Source organism: Ambystoma mexicanum, chromosome 7q (genome assembly GCF_040938575.1).
Source record: "Ambystoma mexicanum isolate Mex_15411 chromosome 7q, UKY_AmexF1_1, whole genome shotgun sequence".
NCBI classification, from domain to species: domain Eukaryota; kingdom Metazoa; phylum Chordata; class Amphibia; order Caudata; family Ambystomatidae; genus Ambystoma; species Ambystoma mexicanum.
This window is the reverse complement of record NC_090941.1, coordinates 1,006,588,480-1,006,613,197: the sequence shown is the minus strand read 5'-3', so window position 1 is coordinate 1,006,613,197 and position 24,718 is coordinate 1,006,588,480. Positions and strand designations below refer to the sequence as shown.

Below are 24,718 nucleotides of genomic sequence, written 5' to 3'. Positions count from 1 at the left end.
CTATTCCCAATTTAAAACCAGATTGATACGGGTCCACTAGGGTGGGCAAGTACTTATCTATCCTGGCCATCAGTATTTTAGTGAATGTTTTTGTGTCCAGATTAAGTAGGGCAATAGGTCTATACGATTAGCAAAGCCTATGGTTACCTGGCTTCAGAATAAGTGTTACCTGTGCTTCACTCAGTCCGGAAGATCGCCTCACATCTAACAGAATTGAAAACTTTAGCAAATGGTGCCACTAGTAACTGGCTCATTGATCTGTATAATGGGGCCTTCAGGCCATGTGGGCCAGGTGACTTATTTACCTTTTACATTTTTATAGCAGCCAGCACTTCCTGTGGATCTATTGGTGAGTCCAAAGGAATGCTACAAGCTGTGGACAATTTAGGGAGCTGCATTGTGGGGTCGGGTGAAATTGTTGCATATAGGTTTGAGTGGAACTCATGAAATACCTCCTTTTTCTTATGTTCACCACCATACTCTTCTGCTTTCCCATCCAAGACTGTATGAATGAAGGATTTCCCTGTCCTGGCTCTTAGAAGATTGGCAAGGAGCTTCCCTGGTTTGCTGCCATATTCATAATATCCCTGTCTCAGTCGAAGCAATGCACCCTCTGCCCTCTTGGAACTAAAAAGGCAGAGCTGATTTTTGGAGGCAGCTCGTTGTCTGAACATAGTTCTAGAAGGGCATTGCCGGTAAGCTCAATCATGTACCCTCATACCTTCTAAATGTAGCTGCGCAGTGAGCCGTCTCATCTGCTTCATAGCTGAGCACTGGCTATTATATTCCCCCTAGCCACCGCTTTTAGGGAATCCCAGTGGGCGCCTACAGATGTGTCTCCTGGAAGATTGAACGACATGTAATCTCTAACTGTTTGAGTTCCTCTAAACATACCGTATCCCTCAAAATACCCTCTGGTAAGCGCCACATTGGGCGCCTTTTTCAAAAAGATGGTTGCTGGAAATTAGCCATGGCCATATGGCCGTCCCATACGTCACTGTTTTTTTTTACATTTTTATAAATTCGTAATAGAACTGATCAATACCTTGCAGTGTTTATGAAATAACAATTTTTAGTATGCACGATGTAGGGCGCTATGGCTTGTCTACATTAAGTTTGCCAAAACAAACTCACAATATGTTCAGCAAGGACTTCCACTCCAGTATTACGGCCTGCTCTCTTTCACCACTAAAAGATGCCCAACATATCTTCAACCACTTCATCATGGCCCTGGGGACGTTTGATCACACACCTCTCAAATTTACAAGTCACTGGACTGGGAACCCATTCAGGACCACTCCCTTTTCTTTACAGCTTGTATCAATTACAATGCAATCACAATCAAATCACCTTTCTACTGAAACCGGTGGATACTCTCTATCTATGGATGCCAGTGCAGCCCCACACCAACGGCCTAGCCAACACTATGTTGGAAACCAAGAAGGTCAGGAAAGAAGAAACCGGAAATCATGCCCTGATCTGCTACGCTCCTAGATTCTATAAATGCCGCCCAAAACCTATCAGACTATGTGCCCCTCCCCGCCCCCCACAACTGAGGAAGGAACTAAGTATCTTACTCATCAAGGAACACCTCACCTACCTCTGATTGCTAAATTACAGGTGAACTCTGCCTTCTGTCTCTGACTTCTCTTCCTTGTTTACAACCACTTTTTGCACCCCTGTCCCGCCGGCCATTTGTACTGCACTCCATTGCTTGATAGCTAGGTCTGTGCAATAGAAATCCCAATGCGACAAAGCGTCTTCCTGTATGTATCTAAAGCATGGCACACAGTCAGTAAAAAAAGAATTTCCAACGAGAGACAAGAAGCTAAGTGTGAAGAACACATGTTTTCAAACCTTCCATGTCTATTTATTTATTTTGTTTGATTCTTGGACATCAGAGATCAGAGAATTACATTTGGTAGCAGGTCATTGCTACTCAAAATCGTTCTATTTTGTTCTGCCAAAGTAAATTACAACGCAACAAATCACTTCAACAAAATGACTTTGATTTTCCTCTAATTTTGTTATTGTTTTTTTTTTAAATCGGGTTTAGCAAGTATTGGAAAACAGGCCTTAAAGGGGCTAGTGAAGAATGAGCAATACTTGCTAAAACAGCATTTCCATTATAATTTGAGATGAAACTAGTGACTGCACTAGAGTACGAAAGTGGCCTAGAGTCACAATGGTTTTCACTGATCTCCAAGAAAATAGATGATAATTTGCAGATTTCACTAAGGCATTAATGTGGGGGACCGGGGACAATCTGGTGTGCAATACAAAGTACAACGATTTAGCTGGTAGGGAACATTCTGTCTGTGAAACAGGAATATTTGAATCTAAAGACCAATTTTAAAAACAGATTTGCTAAAAGGAAAAAATAAAATAAAAGAAATTCAGACGGGGACTCATTACATTTTTAAAAAATGACTAGACATCCAACTCTCAATCTCAGTAGGACAATCTCATGAAAGAAACATATCCTTTTTGGACAAAATTCTTAGATAGAGTTGAGTGTCACCAGGATATTGGTGCATCTAAATATCATATTTTGCGAACAATTGACCAAGAGGTTCCATGTACAGGTTAAAAAGTAATGGTGAAAGAATTGAACCCTGGGCAATTCCAAATGGTGCCAGGATTGGATCAAAGCCATTCTGACCCTTCACGACTGACTGACTTCTGGCATTCAGAAATGAACAAAACCACTCAAACATTTATTCTCTAAAACATATTTGATGTGATAAAATGTCCGATGGTATTGAATGCTGCAGACAAATCCAACCAATGTTAAAGGCAGGATCCCCCATCATCCATAATCCTGTATAGATTGCCAAGAATGTGCAGAGTAACCGATTTGGTGATACATCTATCCCGGTACCCGGACTGAAAAGGAGGCTATGGATTGCTGTCCATTATCCACCCATTCAATTGGTCTGAGACAATTCATTCAAAAAATGTACCCAAGAAATTTAAGGAGGATACCGGTCTATAATTAAACAGTTCTTCTATGTCCAGATTGGCTTTTTTTAACAAGCGGCGAAACATGCCCAATTATTAAAGAGGCAGGAATACACCCAGATTTAAGAGAAAGATGTATTCATTGTGGGTAAAAAGGAAGAAAAATAGAAACATTTTCTTTAATCCTGGCTGAGCGACGAAGAACATCATGGTGGAAGGTGGCTTTCATATTTGCCATTAATGCAGCAAGTTTGTCATCATCTGCAACTGTAAAAGATTCCCAATAAGTACTTGTTTTACAGCCTACCTGGCTTAAGTTCACTGAGGACCGGGGGATATCTTCACGGATTGCAACAATTTTATTAGAGAAAAATGCAGCACATTTTTGACATCTCTCATTCGAGGTAGGGAGCTGATTGTGTAGAAAAGGGTTCTTAATTACTTTTAAAAAAAGAAAATCGCTGAATTGCAATATGATTGTTTTGCCTCAGAAATCATAGCTGCACACTCATGACATGCCAGTTTTAAAGACCGTAAGTTATCTGCTGAGGGAAGAGAACACGACTGAGGGAAGATCGATACGATGAACCAAATGTCATTGGTCATTTAATCAATGGGTAAACCATGGAGGTGATGGTTTAGTTCTTAGTGGGTTCGGCTGAACAGGTCAAATAGTATCTATACCCTTTTTTATATTGTCATTGAATTTCAAAAACACATCATCCACTGATAAAAGCTCATTATTTAAAATAGACATTTTCTCAAGAACTTTTGCCAAAGAACTTGGATTAATTAGCTTGAACTCTCATTTTAAAATAGTAAATTTTTTCTCTTGACCATGAGAGGAAACCTGATGTGTAATTAACAAAATATATATCAATAGATGGTTAGATCAGTCAACTTTAATAGGCTGAACACCCTGATTCGAATCTTGGGGACAAATAATCCTATCCAAAATGTTCCCTTTGATATGATTTGGGGGAACAATAATTCAGACAAAATTCGGCTAACACAAAAAAGGAAAGAAGGGAGTTAAAATAGTTACATGATGTATTACCCATGGGAACATTAAAATCACCCAAAAAGAAACATTGTGGGGAAAGAAGCCGGGAGTTTGTGATGAAAACCATTTGATCTGTTGTAAACAATTCATTAATCTAAGGAAGGTTATCACATTAAGTAATTTATTTGGCAAAACAATAGAAAACCTGCTCAATACAATCTTCTTCTACCATCCTATGCAGTCTTTAGAGGTTATATCTCTTTTATCTACGTGGCTACCTATTGTTCCTCCAATGGCCATGGAATATTGCTTGTTAATACCTATGCTCTACTGATCTGGGAGTTGGTGGGTCTCACAATGTATAGTGGATGAAAATGTATATCCTTATCACTTAAGCGATTTATGGAATCAGGTGGGATGAAAGGTAATTGAGTCTCTACAAGAGATCCTTCTTCTTAGTATGTGGTGCTCACTGTTAATTGAACTATTACAGACACTTCTTTTCTCTTTTATCCCTGAATTGTTACGTGGTACCACTAGTTGCTAAGGGCCTTCTACACTTGTCAACTATTTTTGCTATCAGGGAATTGTCTTCCCCAGACTCAGGATTGTAGATGCTGGGGCAGTGGGGGAACTTTCCCTGCTGTCATTACCACTTCCCTCCGTTCATCTTTAAGTCTGCTGATTTCTCTGGGACTGGGATTTAGGTACACCAGGCCTTCAACTGGATTTCCTCATGCTTCTGGCCACATTTACGGGACTGCATGGCCTTCTGTAACAAATATCAACATCCTGGTTAGTGGTCCTGGTTTTAAGAGCTATGAGTAGCAGCGGGGAATCAATATGGTTCTCATTCCACCATTTCAATGACGTGTATGTGCCAGTCCTGGTTCTTTTCACTACATAACTCAATCACTTTTGAGTGAGGTTACAGCTGGATACTTTGTATGATTAGCAGTTCCTCACTACTGAATTTCCTGATATTGGAACTTCATCCAATTGGATTTGGTTTGTTTCACAAGCAAGGACTGGGATGAGGAATAGAGATATGGGGGTATTGACTGGATTACTAAACAGTATTCTTCACTAGTCTTAGTTCTACCCGTCCTTGTCACAAAACGTACACCCACTTCTACCCCCGGCCCAGTGATTGACGGGAGCTGTCCCTTCTGTTTTGGTTACACAACAAGAGGATCATGGAAATAGGAGATAAAGTGTACACCCCCCAAGCGAGGTGGGCACGGCTTTTGAAAAATGATTGTATTAAAAGGGTTCCTGATTCCCTTGCCTCTTCCTTCCTCCTACGCCTCCTTCACCTCTGTAACACCTGAAGAAGCCACCAGAGTTGTCCGCTCCATGATATGATATGATATTTTATTTGTATCGTGCTCATACACAAGTGCTTCAGAGAGCGACGGGGCAAGCGAGGGGGGGACAATGGAGGATAAAAAAACAATCTTACTAGGCCCTGTGACATTGAGAACGTGCAGGTGCAGGATAGAGGGAAGTGGGAAAGAGCAGGGGGGATGAGAGAAGAGGAAAGGTCTAAGCAAGGGATAAAAACAACTGGCAGTGCAGCAGGGTGGCAAGTGCAAGGTTTAACGTGCAGACAAGGGGTGTCTGATAAGTGCAGGTAAGGGGACTGTAGGGTTACAGATGCAGACCCAAGTGCAGGGGTTGCCAGGAGAAAGTGTGGGTTAGTGGATGGGTCGGCAGGGACCTGGGCCCAAAGTCAGAGGGTAGCCAGGAGCAGGGTACTGAAGCAGACCGATCAGCAGGGGAGAGGAAGAGACCATGAAGTTCTCTTCCAAACAGGTTTCCCCTTGCACATCCAGAACCATCAAAGACAACATTGTCTCTCTTGCCCCCGCACTTGCTGACCTCTGCAACCACTCTTTTGCCTCTGGTTCTTTCCCAACCTCCTTCAAGCACACCCTTGAGTACCCCCTCCTAAAAAAAAAGAAAACTCAGCAGACCCTACCTGTCCATTCAACTACTACCCTATCTCCATCACCCCTGTCCTGGGGAAACAGCTGGAGAAGCTGGCCTTGCCCCAACTCAACTTTCACACTGAAAGTTGGTGGTCTTCAAGACCAATCCATTCAGAGCATCCAGAGGCACAGAAACTGCTCTTCTAAACAGAACTGCTTGCATCCCTTGATTCCAACTCCTCAGCTGTCCTCCTCCTATTTGATCTCTCCTCTGTCTTTGACACGGTCAACCACTCCATCCTCATACAAAGGCTCCTTGACACCCTTCGTATCTCGGAATAGGCACTAGACTGACTGACCTCCTTCCTAACTGATCGCTTCTCCCAAGTCATGCTGGGCACCTTCTCCTCTCCTACTTCCTTCTCCTCATGTGGTGTGCCCCAGGGCTCCATCCTCTCCCCATGGCTCTTTAACATCAACCTTACTCAGCTTGCACTACTCATCTCCTCCTTCTCCCCCAACCTCCAGCATTATGCAGATGACACACAACTCTTTTTAAAACTTCCTGCTAACCCTCTTGCACCTTTCTTCCTCCCTAACTGACTATCTGCCATCCAGGCATGGTGCACTTCCAATGATCTCTGCCTCAATGGCGGCAAAACAGAAAGCCTTCCCATTGGTACCACTGCCCCCACCTTCTTCCCTTCGTACTGGCCTTCCTCCATGGGCTCACACCCTTCACCTTCTTCTGAAGCCTGGAACCTTGGAGTCATCTTCGACTCCTCTCCCTAGTTCCTCCGGCACACTCAGGACATTGCAAGAAGTCCCACTTTCAGCTCTTCCTTCTCAAAGGAATTCTACCTTTTCTCACCTTCCCCCTGAATCTACCCTTTTCCACTCTGCAACCCATCCAGCTAATCCACAATAGGGGAGTGAGAATTATTTGTGGCCTCAAGCCCAGGGACTGCTTTTCTCCTGCCCTAAAACGTCTTCACTTGCTCCCTGTTGCTTCACGGATTAAATTAAAATCGCTTTGTGTCATCCACAAGGCTGTCTGGGGCTGGGGACCACACTATGTGCAACTCTCTCTTACTAAATGTTCTCCCTCTAGACCTCTATGTTCCTCTGGCGCCAACTCTTTGTGTGTAAAGCATTTCGCTAAACACAGGGCAGGAGGTTGATCGCTTTCCTCAGCTGGTTCCCTTCTATGGAACAGGCTCCCTCTACCGCTGTGTCTTTAGCAGGATTTTCTTAAATTCCGTAAGCTCCTCAAGACTTTCATCTTTAGCTCCTCTTTCTCGCCTCCACTCCTCTGCCAATTTTGCAGTTGGTTTGATTGGTGTCCAGGGCCCTTATGCATTCTTGGGGACCTGACCTCCCACACCAAATCACCCCCAGTTTCTGTCTATCCTCAGCACTTGACTCAGCACACCCGCCATCCTGGAGGCTCGCACTTACCATAGCTTGCCCTTCATCTGTTGCTCACCCACGAGCACCGGCTCCCCAGCACTTACCCCCACTGCCCATTCCTTCCGCACTTGTATGTTCTGAATACTCACAAGGCGTAGTAGGTTAATCCTTTTTTCCCCTCCACTGTATTTAATATCTCTATGTTTTTAATGTGTCTCATTCCCATGTCCTCTCCCTGATGCCCTGTGGGTGCTTTGAAACAGTATTGACTTCCTGTATAATTGCCTAATAAGCAAACAATATATAAATAAATAAATAAAATTCATAGGAACTGAACATTTCAAAAAGTAGGCCAGACAGGCTTTGCCAACCTTCATTAAAGGTGACAAAATGTACATTTTCGTCAAGAGTTCTCTGACAGGATGGTATTCATGAAAGATTCAAAGTACAATTCTATGCATTGTTCTGTTTTAAATTATATTTATTAACAAACTCTGCTTTCTGAAATACAATCTATACCACATTTTACCCCATTAATAAAGATCTTGGGGTTATGTTCCACCCCCCACATTAATTTCAAGGCGGAGAATGCCTCAGTGTGTCGTTCTGTGCTAAAAGTCTCCACCGGGCAATTTGTGCTACTTTTTACTACAAAAAGTGAGGGGGAATCATAGGCGAGATTGCCTTTACCCTTCACTTTTCTACCACGTTAGTGGTGACGTTAAAGTGTCACCTGCAAAGCAGGCTTTGCATGAATCATTTACAATGGATTCCTATAGAATCTGCCTGCTTTTACCAGGTGGTCATTTCAAGCAGATTCCATAGGAATTCATTGCATTAAATCCAGCATTTAAGTAAATGCACCCGCATCTGTAAGCCTAGTGGGAATGCAAAGCAGACTTGCAATGTCCGCCGGCTCCCTTACTCTGACTTACAAATGCACAAAAATACGGCAGATCAGTAAAAATGACATAAACTGTGTTTTCCACCACTTTTACCAACCCTCTTCCCCTGGAAAATAGACCCCTTGGAAATCCCACTGTGCAAAATGGAATTGCCCACATGGCATTTCTACTGCCTGATGATCCTTAACTCATCTCACACCAACATCCCCTCGTAGCCATCGTCCCAATAAGATTTGTGCTCGTCTATAAGAGAGCAGACATTACAACCCTGGGTCTGGGGGCCTTACCCATTCTTAACATTTTGTGCAATTCAGTTACCGAAATAAAGCACCGATCGGCAGAGCTGAAAGTAGCTCCTGAGATCAACCACCACCCAGTTAGAAGGAATTACCTCAAGGAACAATTAAATGGCTCATCTTATGGCCTAAATATAACATGACATGCAAGCTTCGTAACCTGCAGTCCATTCATATATGGCCCATTGCACTTCAAACATCGCTTAGGAAACACCTATTGTAAAGAACATTTGCTAAGCTGCATTTTTAAAAAAGTTTATGGAAGCCGGGGTCTGCAAGCTGTGGCTCTCCGGATATTCTGGAGTTTGCAACCCGATTCTGCAACTTCTGTGTAAACCACTTCTCACCTCCATTCTTGATTCACAATTTCCTTAACCGCCCTTCATATCTCTCTGGAAACCTACTCAGCCATCTTCTTCTCTTTCTTCTTTGGACTTTGCCCACAGCTTCTCCAGTAAAGTTATGCCTTCACATACATCTTTCTGACCGATTTCCCACTGTGCCCCCCATCATCTACCTCTGACGCTCTCTCCTCTCCTTTCTCCTTTCTCTCTTCTCCTTTCTCCTCTTTCTATCATCTTTCTGAGTATGATGTTGCTTCTTTTCTATCTCATGCTTACCCCTCAGCTTCTACAAGGTCCGTCTTACTTCCCTTTGATAACTAAAGTCTATCCCTGCCTCCTTCCCTTCTTGACTGATCTCTTTAAAGATTCCATGGCTACTTCTGTTTTCCCTTTGCAGTCAAAACATGCTTTTATTCTTATTTATAAAAAAAAACTTTCTCTTCCTGCTAATGTTGCTCTACCTCTTTTCATATGTAAAGTAAGGTTATTTTATACCCACAATTCTTCCTATCTGGACCAGCAGTCTATGTTTCCACTTCGTCAATCGGGTGCCTCTACATTCCACTGAAACAGCTCATCTGTATGTCGCCAATTCTCTTCTTTAAGCTCGTCATAACAAAGTTTCTTTCCCTGTAGCCGCATTGGACCTTTCTGCTGCTTTTGATTCTGTGGATCATCTCACTCTTTTATTTTCTCTTTCTTCCGTTTCCCTTTCTGGCCCAGTTCTCCAGTGATTGTGGCCATATTTAAGTGATTGGAGCGACTCAGGCCTCTTGACCAGGAAGCTGTTCCATAACTTTTCCCTTATAATTCTGTGCTCCTCAAGGCTCTGTTCTTAGTCCTATTCTTTCCTCTCTCTAGACGATCCCTCTTTCTTCTGTTATCTCTTCCTTTCAATGCAGATGGTTTGCAGATCTTTCGATCGTTCTTCTACTTTTCTGATGAGAACCATTTCCAGCTGCCTTCAGCCATGTAAGGCTTGGATGAATTCTCAGTTTCCTCATCTGAATCCCAATAAAACAGAAGTAATCCATGTTCCTGCTATACTTCCTAATCCTGTTCCCCCATCGCAATCGTTCCGTCTCTCCTCCCTCTCTATTTAATCGTCCACTTGGAATCTTGGTGCCCTCTTTCATTCTCTTCTCCCATCTCCAATACTGCCTGTACCTATGACTTCTATCCCTATAATATTCTCAAAGTCTGGCTCACAGGAGATTGCATTGCGCCCGACAATGTTAAAAAGACATTATTTGAGCATGATTTGATGGCTAATCGAGATCAAATTTTAATTATCACTTGTTTGATCCTGCTCAATATGAAATCAAAGCTATTAATGAAGATCCTTGCTACCTTCTTAAACATCCGTAGCACAGTTTTAGACTTCAGTTTCTAAAGTATAAAATTAATTTATTTTTAAGTATGGAAGTGTTGTGGGCCAGATCTGATATACTTAGGTCTGAGCGTCTATGTCGTTTCTGTCACACAGAGGTTACAACATTATTACATTTGTTAATTACCTATGACTCCCTTACGTCATTGCAAATGTATTGGTTCCAAAGATGTATTTATCATGAACACATGTTATCATTAGATCAATTGTGGCATAGGATTCCTAATGCGCAGGAAATGCTGAAATGTATTGCTGTTATAGCTTTTATCTCTCAGATTTTAAGTGGTAAGACTTATTTGTTGTACTAGGTTCAGCTTTGCATGGTGGTGATGTATTTTTATACTGCATTTTATATTTGCTTCCTTGTGTGAAAGCTTGTGTGAAAGCTTTATTATAAACTGTAACACACAGAAAAAATACATTTAAACAAAACAAAGGCTCTTTCGTTTCATTTTTCTTCCTTGGTTTTCTCCTTCCTAGATTACTGTTCTTCTCTCTAAGTAGGACAACCCGCTGATCAACTCGTTCCCCTTCATTCGGTCTATGACTCTGCCATTAGGATACTTTTATAACTTTCTCCCCACACTTCAGATTACCATTATCTATAAATGCATGCATAGACTTGTCCCACCTTAACTCGTATCCCTAGTTTCCTTTCATCTGCACTTAAGCCTTTTTCAATCTCAATCACAATTTCGTGTCACTGACCCAAAACGTCTCAGTGCTCTATTTCACTTTCTCTCCTTTTCTCTTCGGATTCCTAAATATCGGACGGTTCTACCACTTCCTATTCGTGCCTCACCGCACCGTGCAATTTTCTGTTCTCATCTTAAATCTTATTTGATTTTGTGTCCTTCTTTAGAAAAGTTGTATTCTTAATTATCGTTCGAGATTATGTTCAACTAATCATGTCATTTCTTTGTAACCTGCAACATTCTCACTCGCCTGCTATGCTGTTCCTCTGTAACCAAAGAACACGCACATCTCTCTTCTGCTGTCTATATTGTCTGCATTGTGTGTTCCTCCTATTTAAGTCTGTACCAAGCACCCTTCTGTAACAGTGCCACAATGCCCCAGGGCTGCTGTGCGCTATATAAATTCAAATAAATAAATAAATAAAGTATTGAGACATTGGGCCTCATTACGACTGTAGCGCCATGGTATGAATGGTGCTGGTAAGGGACCAGCAACGTTCATACCGGGTCGCCACATTATGAGTTCTGCAGCGGGTCACGCTCTGTACGGCTGGTCAGACCAGACATGCAGAGCGGCACCCGCTAGCAGAACAGGATGCTAACAACGGACCCGTCATTAACAGGTCCATTGTTAGCATCCTCCCCATTCCCATTAAGCCATGTGGGGGCTCAAATGGGAATGGGGATGTACCGGTTCCGGGTCCCGCGAATGGGAATTACCGGGCTCGCAAAGGTCGGAATGGCCCGGTAATTCCCATTTTTCGGGTCCCGGACCCGAGTTTGGGGGTAGCCATGCCGCTAACAATGGCATGGCTACATCCAAACTCGTAATGAGGTCCATTGTTGTCTTTTGGTGCAGGCATATAGTTAAATCTGTATGTAGAGCTCAATAAAATATAAAATATGAATAGTTCAAACAATATGTAGCGCTGAATGTTCCAGAACCTGGACTGTGTGGTACCCATATCGCAACTTGTCTTGCGTTATTACAAAGGCCCACAAGCAGACAGGACACTGTGCTTCTCCAATTGCACTATGTCCCATACTCTGAAGACTGAAACCAGAAGACCGACACAAACGTTTAGCCAACATTGTCATTTTGAAATCATCCCAAAAAAATCATATTTACTCCTGAATATTTTCTTTTCAAAACAGGTCGAATTACAGTAATGCTTGAATATCTACTTAGCATAACATAAGCATCACCAGCACAAGAGAAGAATCCAATACTAGTCACAAGCATGTGTATGAAATAATGGATTGATTGTTCAGATAATCCTCCTACATGCCCACACTCAGCCAAATCTCTGACTCACACCGCACACAGAGAACATGGACACCTTCATGCAGGCACAGCCACCTGAATAACAACCTCTTCTCTGCTCCGACTAAGCGCCAAGAGTCCATGCAAATGGCCAGTGCTGTCCTCTTGCAAGACCCAGTAACATATCATAAAATACATTTGGGGGAGATGGGGATGTGGAAGTTAAAGATACATGACATGCCACCCCAAAATAATCAACTTACCAATGTAGAGGGGAGAGTTGCTTTTGCTGGCAAAATCGTCAATGTAAGAAATACCAAATGGCTGAATAGGCACGCCTCCAACCCCCAGAAGAAACTGTCCAATGAAAAGGAAGGACAAGACGTGCGTATCCCCGCGCATGGACTGCGCGGCACATGTGGAATTACTCAGGGTCTTGCTACCACTGTCCGGCTGGCAAATGTCCGTCAAGTTGCTGTAAACACCTGCAGATTGGATACAAAACAAATGTGTACCCATCATCAGGCATACATTTCTGGTGTATATGTTATTACTTAACATTTAATTGACTCAGGGCATTAGCATTCTCTATAAGTGTATTCACTCAATAACAACTAATGCTTACAAAAATGTAAGGACCGCAGTTGCTCTAGAAAAGCTTTGCTCCAAATCTGATGGTAACTCTGAATGTAGAGTAAGTTGCACACTTTAATTCCATTGTATAAACCAAAGAGTACATTTTCTTCGCCAGAATGAAGGCTTATTGGGTCTTCCTAAGAAATGCCAAAAAGCCCCTGAGTGGCCCGCGGACGTCCAATAACAGAAACATGGTCACTATGCCTATTGGGTTAATGTTAACTGATATTTACTGAGTAGTTAAAGTTTTGACATTGTGGTCCGACCTGTTTGGCAAAACTCTATCCACCAAGTTTTTCCTTGATTTGAGATTTGCTTAAGATGACTGTATCTAGAAAATGTTGATAGTATCAATTCGTAACCTTGATATGAGCGCAAGTGCATGTAATGGCTATGGATGATACACATTGGAAGTGGATGCAAATGTTATGCCAATGCATGAGCATGTCCCTTCCTGGCATATTATGGAAACACCTGGGCATAGCATCATAAGACTTGGCAAATAGCGTGAGAACCTGTGCGTGGGATGGCTATATCTGGCAAATCAGGGAAATGAGAGCCATTTCATGACAACAGCACACATCTTAAGTGTACACCTTAGCGTATCGTTGGGAAACAATGGCAAATGATGGACACAATTAGATAATATTTTGTCAGTACCCAACAAACGGTCACACTGTGTAGGCACAATTCTCAATGAAAGAGTTTTAGCATATGATGGGCCTCATTCCGAGTCGGGCGGTAAGGGTTAACGGTCACCGGTAACGAGACCGGTAGGTTAAACCCTTACCGCCCTATTCCGAGTTCCCTTTGCGGGTTGGAACTTAACACCTGCTTTTTGCAGGCGTTAAAAAACCAACCCGCAAAGGGACCTTGGAGCTAATTACGGCACCGTAATTTACGGTGCCTTAATTAGCACCTTCCCCATTCCCATTGAGCCCTATGGGGCAAAAATGGGAATGGGGAAGGGCCCATGGTGAATGGGGAATTACCGACCCCGCCAACCTTGGAATGGGGCGGTAATTCCGCCATTCACCATGGCGGAGTCGGAGAGATAACGGCGTCAACCAAGGCGCTAATAGCGCCTTGGTTAACGCCAGGGTCGGAATGGGGCCCGATGTCTATACTTAGCATATCACGGCAAGGTGATCAACATTATGCAAGCAACCAATCATTTCTATCCAAAACTTTACAGATTATGTTGTGATCTGACTTGGTATGCTGATGAGTCTATTACTGACTGCTTTTGAGGGAAATGTGCTGTTGGATCACGCAGTACATGTATTAATACCTTGTTCGTACAGGGAGGCGTTCCTCCTTTTTTAACATTGGGACTGATGCCACCTTTATTGAAGAAGCCTTCACTTGACCCTGGTGATTTGAAAAACATTCGATGGAAAAAACAGTGGCCACACAACTAGATGTCCGTCTTGACCGCCATCATCTTTTCCAAGTTTACCAATCAGGATTTTGTGATCTTGGTAGTAGAGGAACAGCTGCGCTTAATATTGTTGTGAATTTTGAGTATTATTACACCTCTTTGTAGCATTCAGCGCTTTGTACGATGATGCTCTATTGCCCATTTTGGGTATCTGAATGCGCTTGAGCGGTCTAGTGTTAAAATGGCTCCACTCTTTTCTTTCAGAACAATCTCAATCCGTGCAACTAGCTCCTTTTCGGTCAACCTGTCTTTCTTTTACTTGTGGGTTCCTTAGGGATCAATTCTGTTCTCTTTTTTTGTTTCATTTGTTTAATGAGTCATCAGGTGAACATTTTGGAAGGTTAGTCCTATTCATCCATTAGTATGCTAATCATACTCACTGGTATCTCAAAATCTCCTCAGCTGATGATGTACTACCTTTTTGAGATCACTAACTGGATATCTTCCATTAGTCTTAAATTAAATCCTTCGAAAAATGGAATTTATTTTGTTAGCTCCCGCTGATAAAACTTCAGATATCCTGCTGTGGCGACTTCTTTTGAAATCTGCCGGATTCTCTCTCTCTCTTTGGTACCATTTGCCAAATTTCCTAGCTTCTGTTTAGATCACAAACATTCTGTGAAAACTCCAGTTAAATCTTATATTCCCACCTTCTTGCTTCGTCCGTAACTCAGGCTCTTGGATAATTGGAGGGAAACTTATCTTGGCTGTAGTCGCTAAATGTGATCAGCTACTTTAAGATCTTTTTATTTTAGAGTATGCTTTGTCCCTTGTACACAAATATTCAATAATATTCTCCTTGTCCTGGTTGATCTCTAATTGCTCTTGCTGGTAAGAAAGGATATCCTAACAGCTGGGCAGTGGTGCTCCACAAATCTTCCTACTTGGCTGACAAAGTGATCATTTAAAGTTAAGACTGCAAATCAAGCCTTTTATCATTTTTGGAATTCCCTAGATTTAGAGATTTGATTAGAAACTCCACTTTAGTTATTTTTTGTAAAAAAAAATGGAAACTTTTTATGTTCCCTTATATTCGTTTTTTTACATTGTGTTGATTCTCGACTCTTTTTTTTATCCTGCTGATCTGTTTGTTGTCCAGCACTCCGATGCCCATTGGGCGGTGTTCACGCATTATGAAAAAGTTAATAAAGAAATAAAATAATAATTGATAATATCTGGCATATGTTAGAAAAATCTAAGAATGCATACATATGTTTTCTTAACGTGTATGTGTGCCTCTACCTGTGTTTATTAATATCTGGTTATATACCTCAGTAGGTAAGTACTCGCCTCACACATTTGGACAGCATGCTATTCATAAGGTCAAATCCTGAAATGGCTGACACAGCCCTTCATCCTAATAAGATTAGTAAAAGGAGTCACATTAAACTGGGTAATAATAACACTTAGCCTGAAGAATCTGGCATGATGTGGATTTTAAAAAACAGGGTGTTATTTAATGTGCGTGCTGTGCATGTGTACATTTGATCATTACTTTTCACTATAACAAGGGAAAACTAATGTCTTTGACAATGCTTCTTTGGTTATCCTTCATGCATAGCAATGATCTGTCATTTTGAATCATTCTTACTATGCACTCCCTTGCATGCCCCATGATCCACTTCAATTACCTCGGTCCCACTGGGTCTAAACCCTGTGTAAGATTCATGACAAATATGTTTTCCTTGTTTCGTTCCTTGTTCACTATACATAGAAAAAATACAATGTTAAGCGAACGCCAGGAATATTTTGGAAAAAACACCCTGTCCCACCGCCTTTGTGGCAGCGGTTGTCGAAGTGCATAAAAAAAAGAAGTGGAACTATGTTCCCTACTGTATCTGCCCACAAACCCCATCCCCCCACGCACTATCCAAACTCCAAAACAAACAAACCTGCTGTTTAAAGGAACGTTCAGTGCCGTGCAGTCAAGTGCAAGTTTCAACTTCTTCCTACACTTTTATTTTAAAAAGAAACCATTCCGGAACAGTTTTAAAGAAAAAGTATAGGAACAGTAAAATTAATTTTAAAAAAGTAGATGAGCACTGCTGCCAAACGCTCCCGCCCACTTCGACCACTGCTTTGTGGGCATGACAAGGCAATTATCATTTAAGAAAAAAGTCCTCCCAAATGAAATTATAGATTTCTCTCCGTAGTGACTAACGTACTCTTAGGCCCTCATTACGACCCTGGCGGAGAGGGGTTTACGCCAGCGTAATGCATGGCGTACCTCTCCGCCAGATTAGGACTTTCCGTAGCGCCATGGCGATTTTTACGCCCGGATTTTCCGGGCGGAAAAATCCATGGCGCTATGGGACCCCTCGTTAATTACGCCACCGTATTCTACGGTGGCGTAATTAACGCCTTCCCCACTCCCATTATACCCTATGGGGCAAAAATGGGAATGGGGAAGGGTAAATGGGGATTGGGGACTTACCGCCCCGCCAAGGTCGGAATGGGGCGGTAAGTCCGCCAACCCCCATGGCGGAGTTGGCAGCTCTGCGCCATGGTCCATGGTGCAAATTGCACCATGGATCTCCGCCAGGGTCGTAATGAGGGCCTTAGTCTTTAGTCTCCTTTCCTACATACTGCATGGGTGTCCCTTCCTAGGGACGGAAGACGTAACCTTTTTCACCAGAAAAAACCTTCTTTCCCTTTAAATTTAGAGGCATGCAGGGTACGGTCCTGGGAGCATGCGCTGCCCTGACACCGCCCTCCATCGCCACACCTCAGTCCCCATAGACGCGTCGACAACAGATTAACATTGCCTAATGACACCAGTTTTATTAGGGGGGAGGATGGTGGGACGTATACGGAGGAAAGGGGACTAATGACTAAGAGTACGTTAGTCACTATAATTACTCTTACGTCCCGTCCCCTTTCCTTAGTACTGCATGGGAGTTTACAACTGAGTGTAGACCCAGGGTGGAGAGGAGACCTTCCTAAAGGAAACAGGTTTCTAAGAACCGCCTGTCCGAAGGCCCCATCTGATCTAGAACTGGCATCCAAACAGTAGTGTTTGGAGAAAGCCGCAGGGGTGGTCCATGGCCGCCCTGCTTATGACCTGCCAGGGGACATGCCGCTGGAAAGCGATGGCCGTTGCCTTGGCTTTGAAAGCGTGGGCATGCATGTTGGCTGGCAGTGGCTTATGCTGTCCCTCGTGACCTTCTTTGATGGCCGAGACCATCCAAAGGGCTATTGAGGCCTTGGAGGCCTAATACCCCTGTCTTGATCGACCGAAAGTGAAAAAAAGTGTATCAGACTTGCAGAAGCCCTTGGTCCTGTCTAAGTAGAATTTCAGGGCACGCCTGACATCAAGGCAGTGTAGAACTCTCTGTGCCTCGTCTTTGGGCTCAGCAAAAAACATAGGCAGCACTATTTCTTCATTCCGATGGAATGCGGAAGGCACCTTAGGTAGGAATGCTGGGTGTATCCGCAGGACTACCTTTACCTCGTGAAAAGTAGTATATGGCTCTAAGGCGACCAGTGCCTAGATTTCGCTGATTATGCGAGCCGAGGTAAGGCCGACTAACAAGGCCATCTTAATGGTGACCAGCCTGACTTCCGCGGATGCCATTGCTTTGAATGGTTTGTGCGCCAGGGCACCCAAAACTATGTTGAGGTCCCACATGGTGTGCAGCCTTTTGATGGGCGGGTAGAGCCTGGCGAGTCCTGTCAAATGTTTCTTTTCAATCGGGTTGGAAGAGGAAAATATCTCCTCCTCCGAGTTTCTGTAAGCCCCAATGGCTGCCAGGTAGGTGCGGCAAGTGTCTACCTGCATGCATGAATGGGCGTGGTGCGCCAAGAAAGAGAGCACGTCATCCAGGGTACAAGCCAGGGGGTTGATACAGTTCGAGTCTGCCCAGTGGCAGAACCTAGTCCACTTGCTCTTATACTGGGCCATGGTGGCCTTGCTCCTGGTGCCCTAAATTGTTACAACCTGCTATAAACGTTGGTCCTTGTGGCATCGCGGCAGGACGAGCCATTCTGCATTTATGAATCCCCCCAGCATGGTGGCGTATCTTTCTTGCTATTCTTTGAGTGCCAGCCTAGTTGTTTCACGTACTTCTCAGAGGTCGCCAGCGGGTCTTGTGACCGGATATAAGGAGCCGATTGCTTTGCCTCCGCGCGTCGCTACTCCTTTAGCACAGACACTTCGAAAGTGATCGCCTTCTAGGGATCTTTACTCTCTGACTTGTGTTCGATTGCTAACCCTCTTGTGTGCTTTAGCATTGAATCTTCCAGAATTCAGTGATTCTTTGATTCCACCCGCCGAGACCCCTTGCAGTGTATCTCCGGACCTCTATCCAAAACTAGTACAAGCGCTTTCATATTATGGTACTTACTTTAAGGTCCTTTCCTCTTCTCTTTTCCTAGCCCCGCCATTCTGATACTATTCTACTAACCATCCTCCTCTTCCGTACCTTCCAGGAGTGTTCCTTCCATCCCTTCAGCCTTCCGAGTTCCTTGATATACGGAGTGCAATTTGTCTGCATTAGAACATCCGAGGCAGATATAGGTAGGCGCAGGGTTTCTGTGGGACTCTCCTCTTCTGACCTTTACCTCTCTCATCAGCTCTTTCTAATTTCTACAGAACTCTTCCCAACCAAACTCGTACTTCATCATCACAGTTCCCGCAAGCAGGACATTGAATCCAGCCCAGAACCAGTGTATTCAGTGCCGCGCAGGTTTTTTTTCCCCATAGAGGGTTTCCCTGGGGGCACAGTCCTCCCTTCTCCTGGTTGTTCAATCCGGGTGGGGAGTGATTGGGCTTATAGGGAAGCCTTCCCAGTCGTCATTACCTTTTCCCTTCCTGGTTACAGCTGGATGTGCAGGTTAGTGCGTTCTTCTTTATATCTCTAACTGAGCTAATCGCTATTCAGATAACAGATAACATGAATGATCTCTAGATTAGCCTGGGAAAGGCTGAGGTGACCTAGCGTGACCTGTTCAGGAACCACGCAGTGAGGGCTAGTTTCTGTAAAGCGGGGTGGATAACCCTGCTCCCCTGCTGTGCCAGAAGATGTGCTGGGACCATGGGAAGGTGAATGGGAGGCCTCTTCGAGAGGCTGAACAGCTCTGAGAACCATGGCCTGGCCGGCCACCACAGTGCTATTAGAATGATGCTGAGGTGGCGAGACTCCTTGATCTTGCATATCACTCTGTGTATCAGCGGTGTGGGCGGGAGGTGGTATGCTGTCATTCCGTCCCACCAAATCTGGAATGCATCGCACAGGGATCCCGGGCCCTGTCCCTGCCAGGAGGTGAACAGTTGGCCCTTCCTAGGTAATGGTGCCCCTCAATGTACATCCTGGATTAAATACTTTCTATCTCACCAAAAATCATTGGTATGCTGGGAGAGTGCTTCTTCAAAACCAGCTACCATTCTCTGGGGAGTCCCTCAGGGGGCATGCATCTGGCCTACACTCTTCAACTTGTACTTTAGACCCCTCTGTGGTCTTTTAGAGACCCGAGGGATCTCTTTTACAAATTACGCAGATGATACCCAACTGATTCTGTAAATCAGTGGGGACCATGAAATAGACAACTTAAATCTGAATTCCATCTGTGGCATCATAGAACATTGGATGACAGATAATTGGCGCTGTGAATTACTGCTATTGAGAAGCTCCATGGCCAGAGCTAATTTAGGGAAGGAATACGCTTGCTGCAGGATTAAGGACTGTCTCATACAAGTCCCTGCAAAAAAGGTAAGACCCTGGATGTTTTTCTTGATGCTTCCCTTAGACTAGTTATATCTCAAGGAATTGTTATCACTAGCTAAGACTCCTTAAGAATGTCAAGCCTTTCATCTCCAAGGGCAATTGTGCCTCAGTTGCTCGTACCATCATTCTTTCACATCTAAGTTACTGCGATGCACTACTGTTGGGGGCCAGCAAGAAATGCCTCAAAAACTTCCAGATCCTTCAAAAGGATGCTGTCTGCATTATTAAGAGCATCCCTAGATGGGAGCACATTTCAGCTAGAAGGCAATCTCTACATTGGGTCTCAATCTCTGAGCGTATTCATTTCAAGACAGCTTCAATGGTACATAAATGCCTCTAAGGCAAGGCTCATGCCTACCTGAAGACTCACATCACACTATACAAACCCGAACATACCTTATATATGCTTGTTTTCTTTTTGACTTGTGTTTAATTTCAGAAGAAAAAAAAAAAACGAAATGTTTTTAAACATGCTTGGTAAAAACATTTCGTTTTTTTTTTCTTCTGAAATTAAACACAAGTTAAAAAGAAAACAAGCATATATAAAACAGCATTCAATATTTAATACATTTTCTCTCTGCACACCAACCGTGAGCTTCCATTATATATATTTTTATTTATTTATTTATTTACTTATTTTATATTATATATATTTACATATATTACAGTGTTTATGTGCCATTATAACAATCAACTTTTTAACTTCTCTGTCACTGCGTCCTGATTGTACCCATTTATTTTCTCTTTTTGTGTTCAAGGGACTTTATCTGTTTCTACATGCTCAAGCCGCCTGATCTCATGTCTGGGATGGCATGGTTTGATTTGATTTACATGGACGAACTGCTCTATTGCCGTTTCGACTTCATTTTTCAAAATTTTATAAACTACAGGAGAGACCTTATCTATGATTCGAAATGGCCCCTGCCAGGCTGCTAGAAATGTAGAATTATTCTGTTTACTTTTTCCAAAATGAAACTTGTACACCTGATCCCCAACACTGTATTCTCTCACTGATGTTCTTTTATCATAGTAAGACTTTGCACTGTCAGCAGCTCTTTCCAGATTTCTCTGCACAAAAGCAAATGCATGTTGCAAATGCCTCCTCAGTTCATCAATATATTCATGAACTGTGGATGCACTCACAAGTGTTTGCTCATGTGTTCTGTATAGCAGGAGTTGTGGTAACACCATTTTCCTACCTGTCAAGACCTCATGGGGGCTAACACCTGTTGCTTTGGCAGGAGTTGATCTGATTGCCATTAAAACCAAAGGTAATCGTAAATCCCAGCTGGAACCTGCTTCTGCCACAAATTTCTTTAAAATGTCCACAACAGACCTATTGCACCGTTCAACTCCACCTGAAGAAGCCGCCCGATATGCAATATGTAGTTTTCTTTTCACACCCAGTATTTGCCATACCTTACTCATTAGAGTACTTGTGAAATGACTTCCTCTGTCTGACTCAATTCTTTGTGGCAACCCAAACCTTGAGAACACATGGTTCACCAGAAATGTGGCTGCTGTTTGCGCACTACAATCTGGTGCAGGAATGCATTCAATCCACTTTGACATCAAACATACCACACTTAAAATATAACGGTTTCCTCTGCTCAACCTTTTTAAAGGCGCTACATAGTCTATTTGCAAATCTGACCATGGAAGAGTTAAGCCTCTTTTCATTAATGGGGCTCTATGCATTGGTGAAGCAGGTTTAAATTGGGCGCATACTAGACATCCTCTAGTATATAATTCCACATCTTGGGACATATGTTGCCAGTAAGCATAATCTTTTAGTATTTCCAATGTTTTTTGTGAACAATCATGAGTCCATCCTGTAATCTAATTTGTGTTTTGTTCTTTAATAGCACCCTCAACTCTTCTTTTCCCATACAATCATTTTCTGTTAAAGGATTTTGTTCAGGATCTATCAAATGATTATAATAGATTCCCAAAATTCGATCATTCTTTTGTGCCTCAATCAAATCTTGGTCTGGCGTGTCATGACTCCACTGTACCACTGGTTGATCTACCTCCTTTGGTGCTTTAAAACGTGTTACTGCATCAATTTGTATTTCGCCCATTAAATAATCAATAGGTAGCAATTCTCCCATCACAGCCCCAATCTTAGCCAGGTGGTCTGCCTTATCATTTCCCTCCTTATCCTCTCCTGGTGTTTTTAAATGCCCACAAATTTTTCTCCAGTATATTGGTAAATTATTCTCTGACACCAATTTGTCTATGGCTTGTATCATTTTTCCATGTTTAAGTGGCTTTTTGTTGTATGTAACCATGCCTCTTGCTTTCCAACCAGGCAAATACTCCACAAAGCTATTCCGTGCATAGTCAGAATCAGTCACCAGGACAATTTCACTGAACTTTTTATCAACTGCAGTAGCAATTGCTTTATAAATGGCTGCCAATTCCGCCACCTGACTGCTCCTAGCTCCAATCCTCATCCCTATACTGGGGACGCCTTCACATTTCAACCAGACATTTACTATTCCTGCCACTAATTGTTTATTACTGTCATTTTCAATGTGAAAAGCACAACCATCCACATATACAGTTGGCAAATCCTTGCATGTTTTTTCATCAAAAGCTTTGTGTGGTGATTGTTCAAATTCCTGCAAACTAGTTTCCACTTCCATTTCATTTGGTATTTGTTCAGCTGCGCAGTCATGTAAGTCAGCTAATCCTTGAGCAATTGGGTTCTTTTTATTTTGTCAATATCTCACTTCTACAGGAAAACCTTGTAATGCCAGCGTCCATGAAGTGATTCTGGACTGCGCTAGATTACCTGATCTAATTCTTTTACTCTCTAAAAATTGCAAAGTTTGATGATTTGTTTCAATAATCACCTTTTCTCCCTGAACAATGGGGCGGAAATGTTGTAGCGCCCACACAGTGGTTAATAGGGTCTTTTCACATTCATTAAATTTCATTTCAACTTGGGAAAATGCCTTACTTGCATAGGCAATGGTTTTGTGATTCAAATCGTGTTTTTGTGATAACACTGCTGACATACAATGTTCAGAAAAACCTATTTCTATAAAGAAATCCCTGTCCTTTATGGGATATGCTAAACATGGTGCCTTTACAAGATATTCCTTTAATTTAGCCACTGCATCAGACTGTTCCTTTTCCCATTTCCAGGGAGTATTCAGTTTAAGCAGTTTAGTCAATGGTTTAGTTATTTCTGCATAATTTTCAATGAACTTTCTGTTATAGCCTGTCATCCCTAATAAACTTTTTACTCCTTTCACATTTTTAGGATCTTTTACTCTTCTTTTGTGGATTTAGCCCATGTTCAGTCACTTCATGCCCTAGATCTTTTTTCTTGCACCAGTGTGCTTTTTGTAAAGATACTTTGGCGCCTGCTTTCTGCAATTGGCCTAGCACATGTCTTATTTCATCAAAATGGCTTTTCAGGCCTTCATTTTTTATCAGGACATCGTCCACGTAAACTATTGTTCCTCTTTCCGCTGCATCCGGCATGGCCTTTTTCAAAAATATGCCAAATTCACTCCCACTATTGATGCACCCGAACGGAGCTCTAAGCCAGGCGTATTGAGTCCTGTCAAATGTAAAGGAAAATACATTCTGTATCTCCTCTGCCAATGGCACGCACCAATATCCAGAGGTGAGATCTAATGTTGTAAATACTTTTGAACCATGTACCTGAGCTAGGCCCTGATCAATGAATGGCAGTGGCCATCTAGATACTGGTACTCTTTTATTTAACTCTCTCAAGTCTGCACATAGCCGCCATTGACCATTTGGCTTTAACACACCTAAAATAGGTGTATTAGATGTGCTATGAATGGGCCTGATGATTCCCCGCGATTCCAAATTTTTAATAATCTCTGCCAATGTTTCTAAACATGCCAGAGGTAGTCTATAGTGGCGTACAAACACTGGACTTCTGCTACACCCTTCTGGTAGTGTGGCCACATGTAAATCAGTTAAACCACAATCATAAGCATCTTTTGCAAATACATCCTTAAACTCCATAAATATCTCCCTCAGATTGTTCCTATCCTCATTGCTGTCACACGCATCTGCTAAGGAGATCTGCACTTCTACCATTTTGGAAAATTCTGGAAAAACTTCTGGTAAGGGAATCTCGGCGCTTTCCTCTAACTGTGTGGCTGTGTCTTTTTGTAAAGCTGCCACTTTTAAATATTTTGGCATATCAGCTTCCACTTCAATGGGCTGATTTTCTGTTTCATTTTCATTTAAATTAAATATTATGCAATCCTCTTGATGGCAGCACACTGTCTCATTTGAATCATAAGGATACACAGAATGGATTTTAAATATTCCTTTGGGCTGAGAGTCCAGGTGTTCTGGCAACTGACCCGTGACATCTACATACATTTCAGGGATATTTCCAATCACCATGTTATTTAAATCTGCCGTATAATGTGATTTTAGCATGGCCATTCCTAATGGGGAGTTTTCCTCTAAATGAATATCCTGACAACCTTTATTATTTACCATAATTTTTACAGATCCTTCACCAATATCTACCAATGGAATGTATTCATAATCCAGGCCTTGCTATTTTATGGATTCATTCAGGCATACAAATGCATCAGAGTCTTTCATCTGTGTCCATTTTTGCATTTCAGTGTTATTGCAAACTGTTTTGTAAATGCAGGAATAATAGTATCTTTCCTCATTTGTAATTCGATTGCATAAGGAACCAGTTGTGCACAA

The 24,718-nt window shown here is 42.6% G+C and overlaps 1 protein-coding gene across 1 annotated transcript in view; it reads right to left on the bottom strand.

Annotated features, from left to right (window-relative positions):
- Nucleotides 1–24,718, bottom strand: part of SLCO2B1 (solute carrier organic anion transporter family member 2B1) — a 770,532-nt gene that overhangs the window by 318,064 nt on the left and 427,750 nt on the right. The window contains exon 6 of the mRNA XM_069640200.1: nt 12,463–12,684. Within this exon, the coding sequence (XP_069496301.1) occupies nt 12,463–12,684 (222 nt within the window). The remainder of the gene's footprint in view (nt 1–12,462; nt 12,685–24,718) is intronic.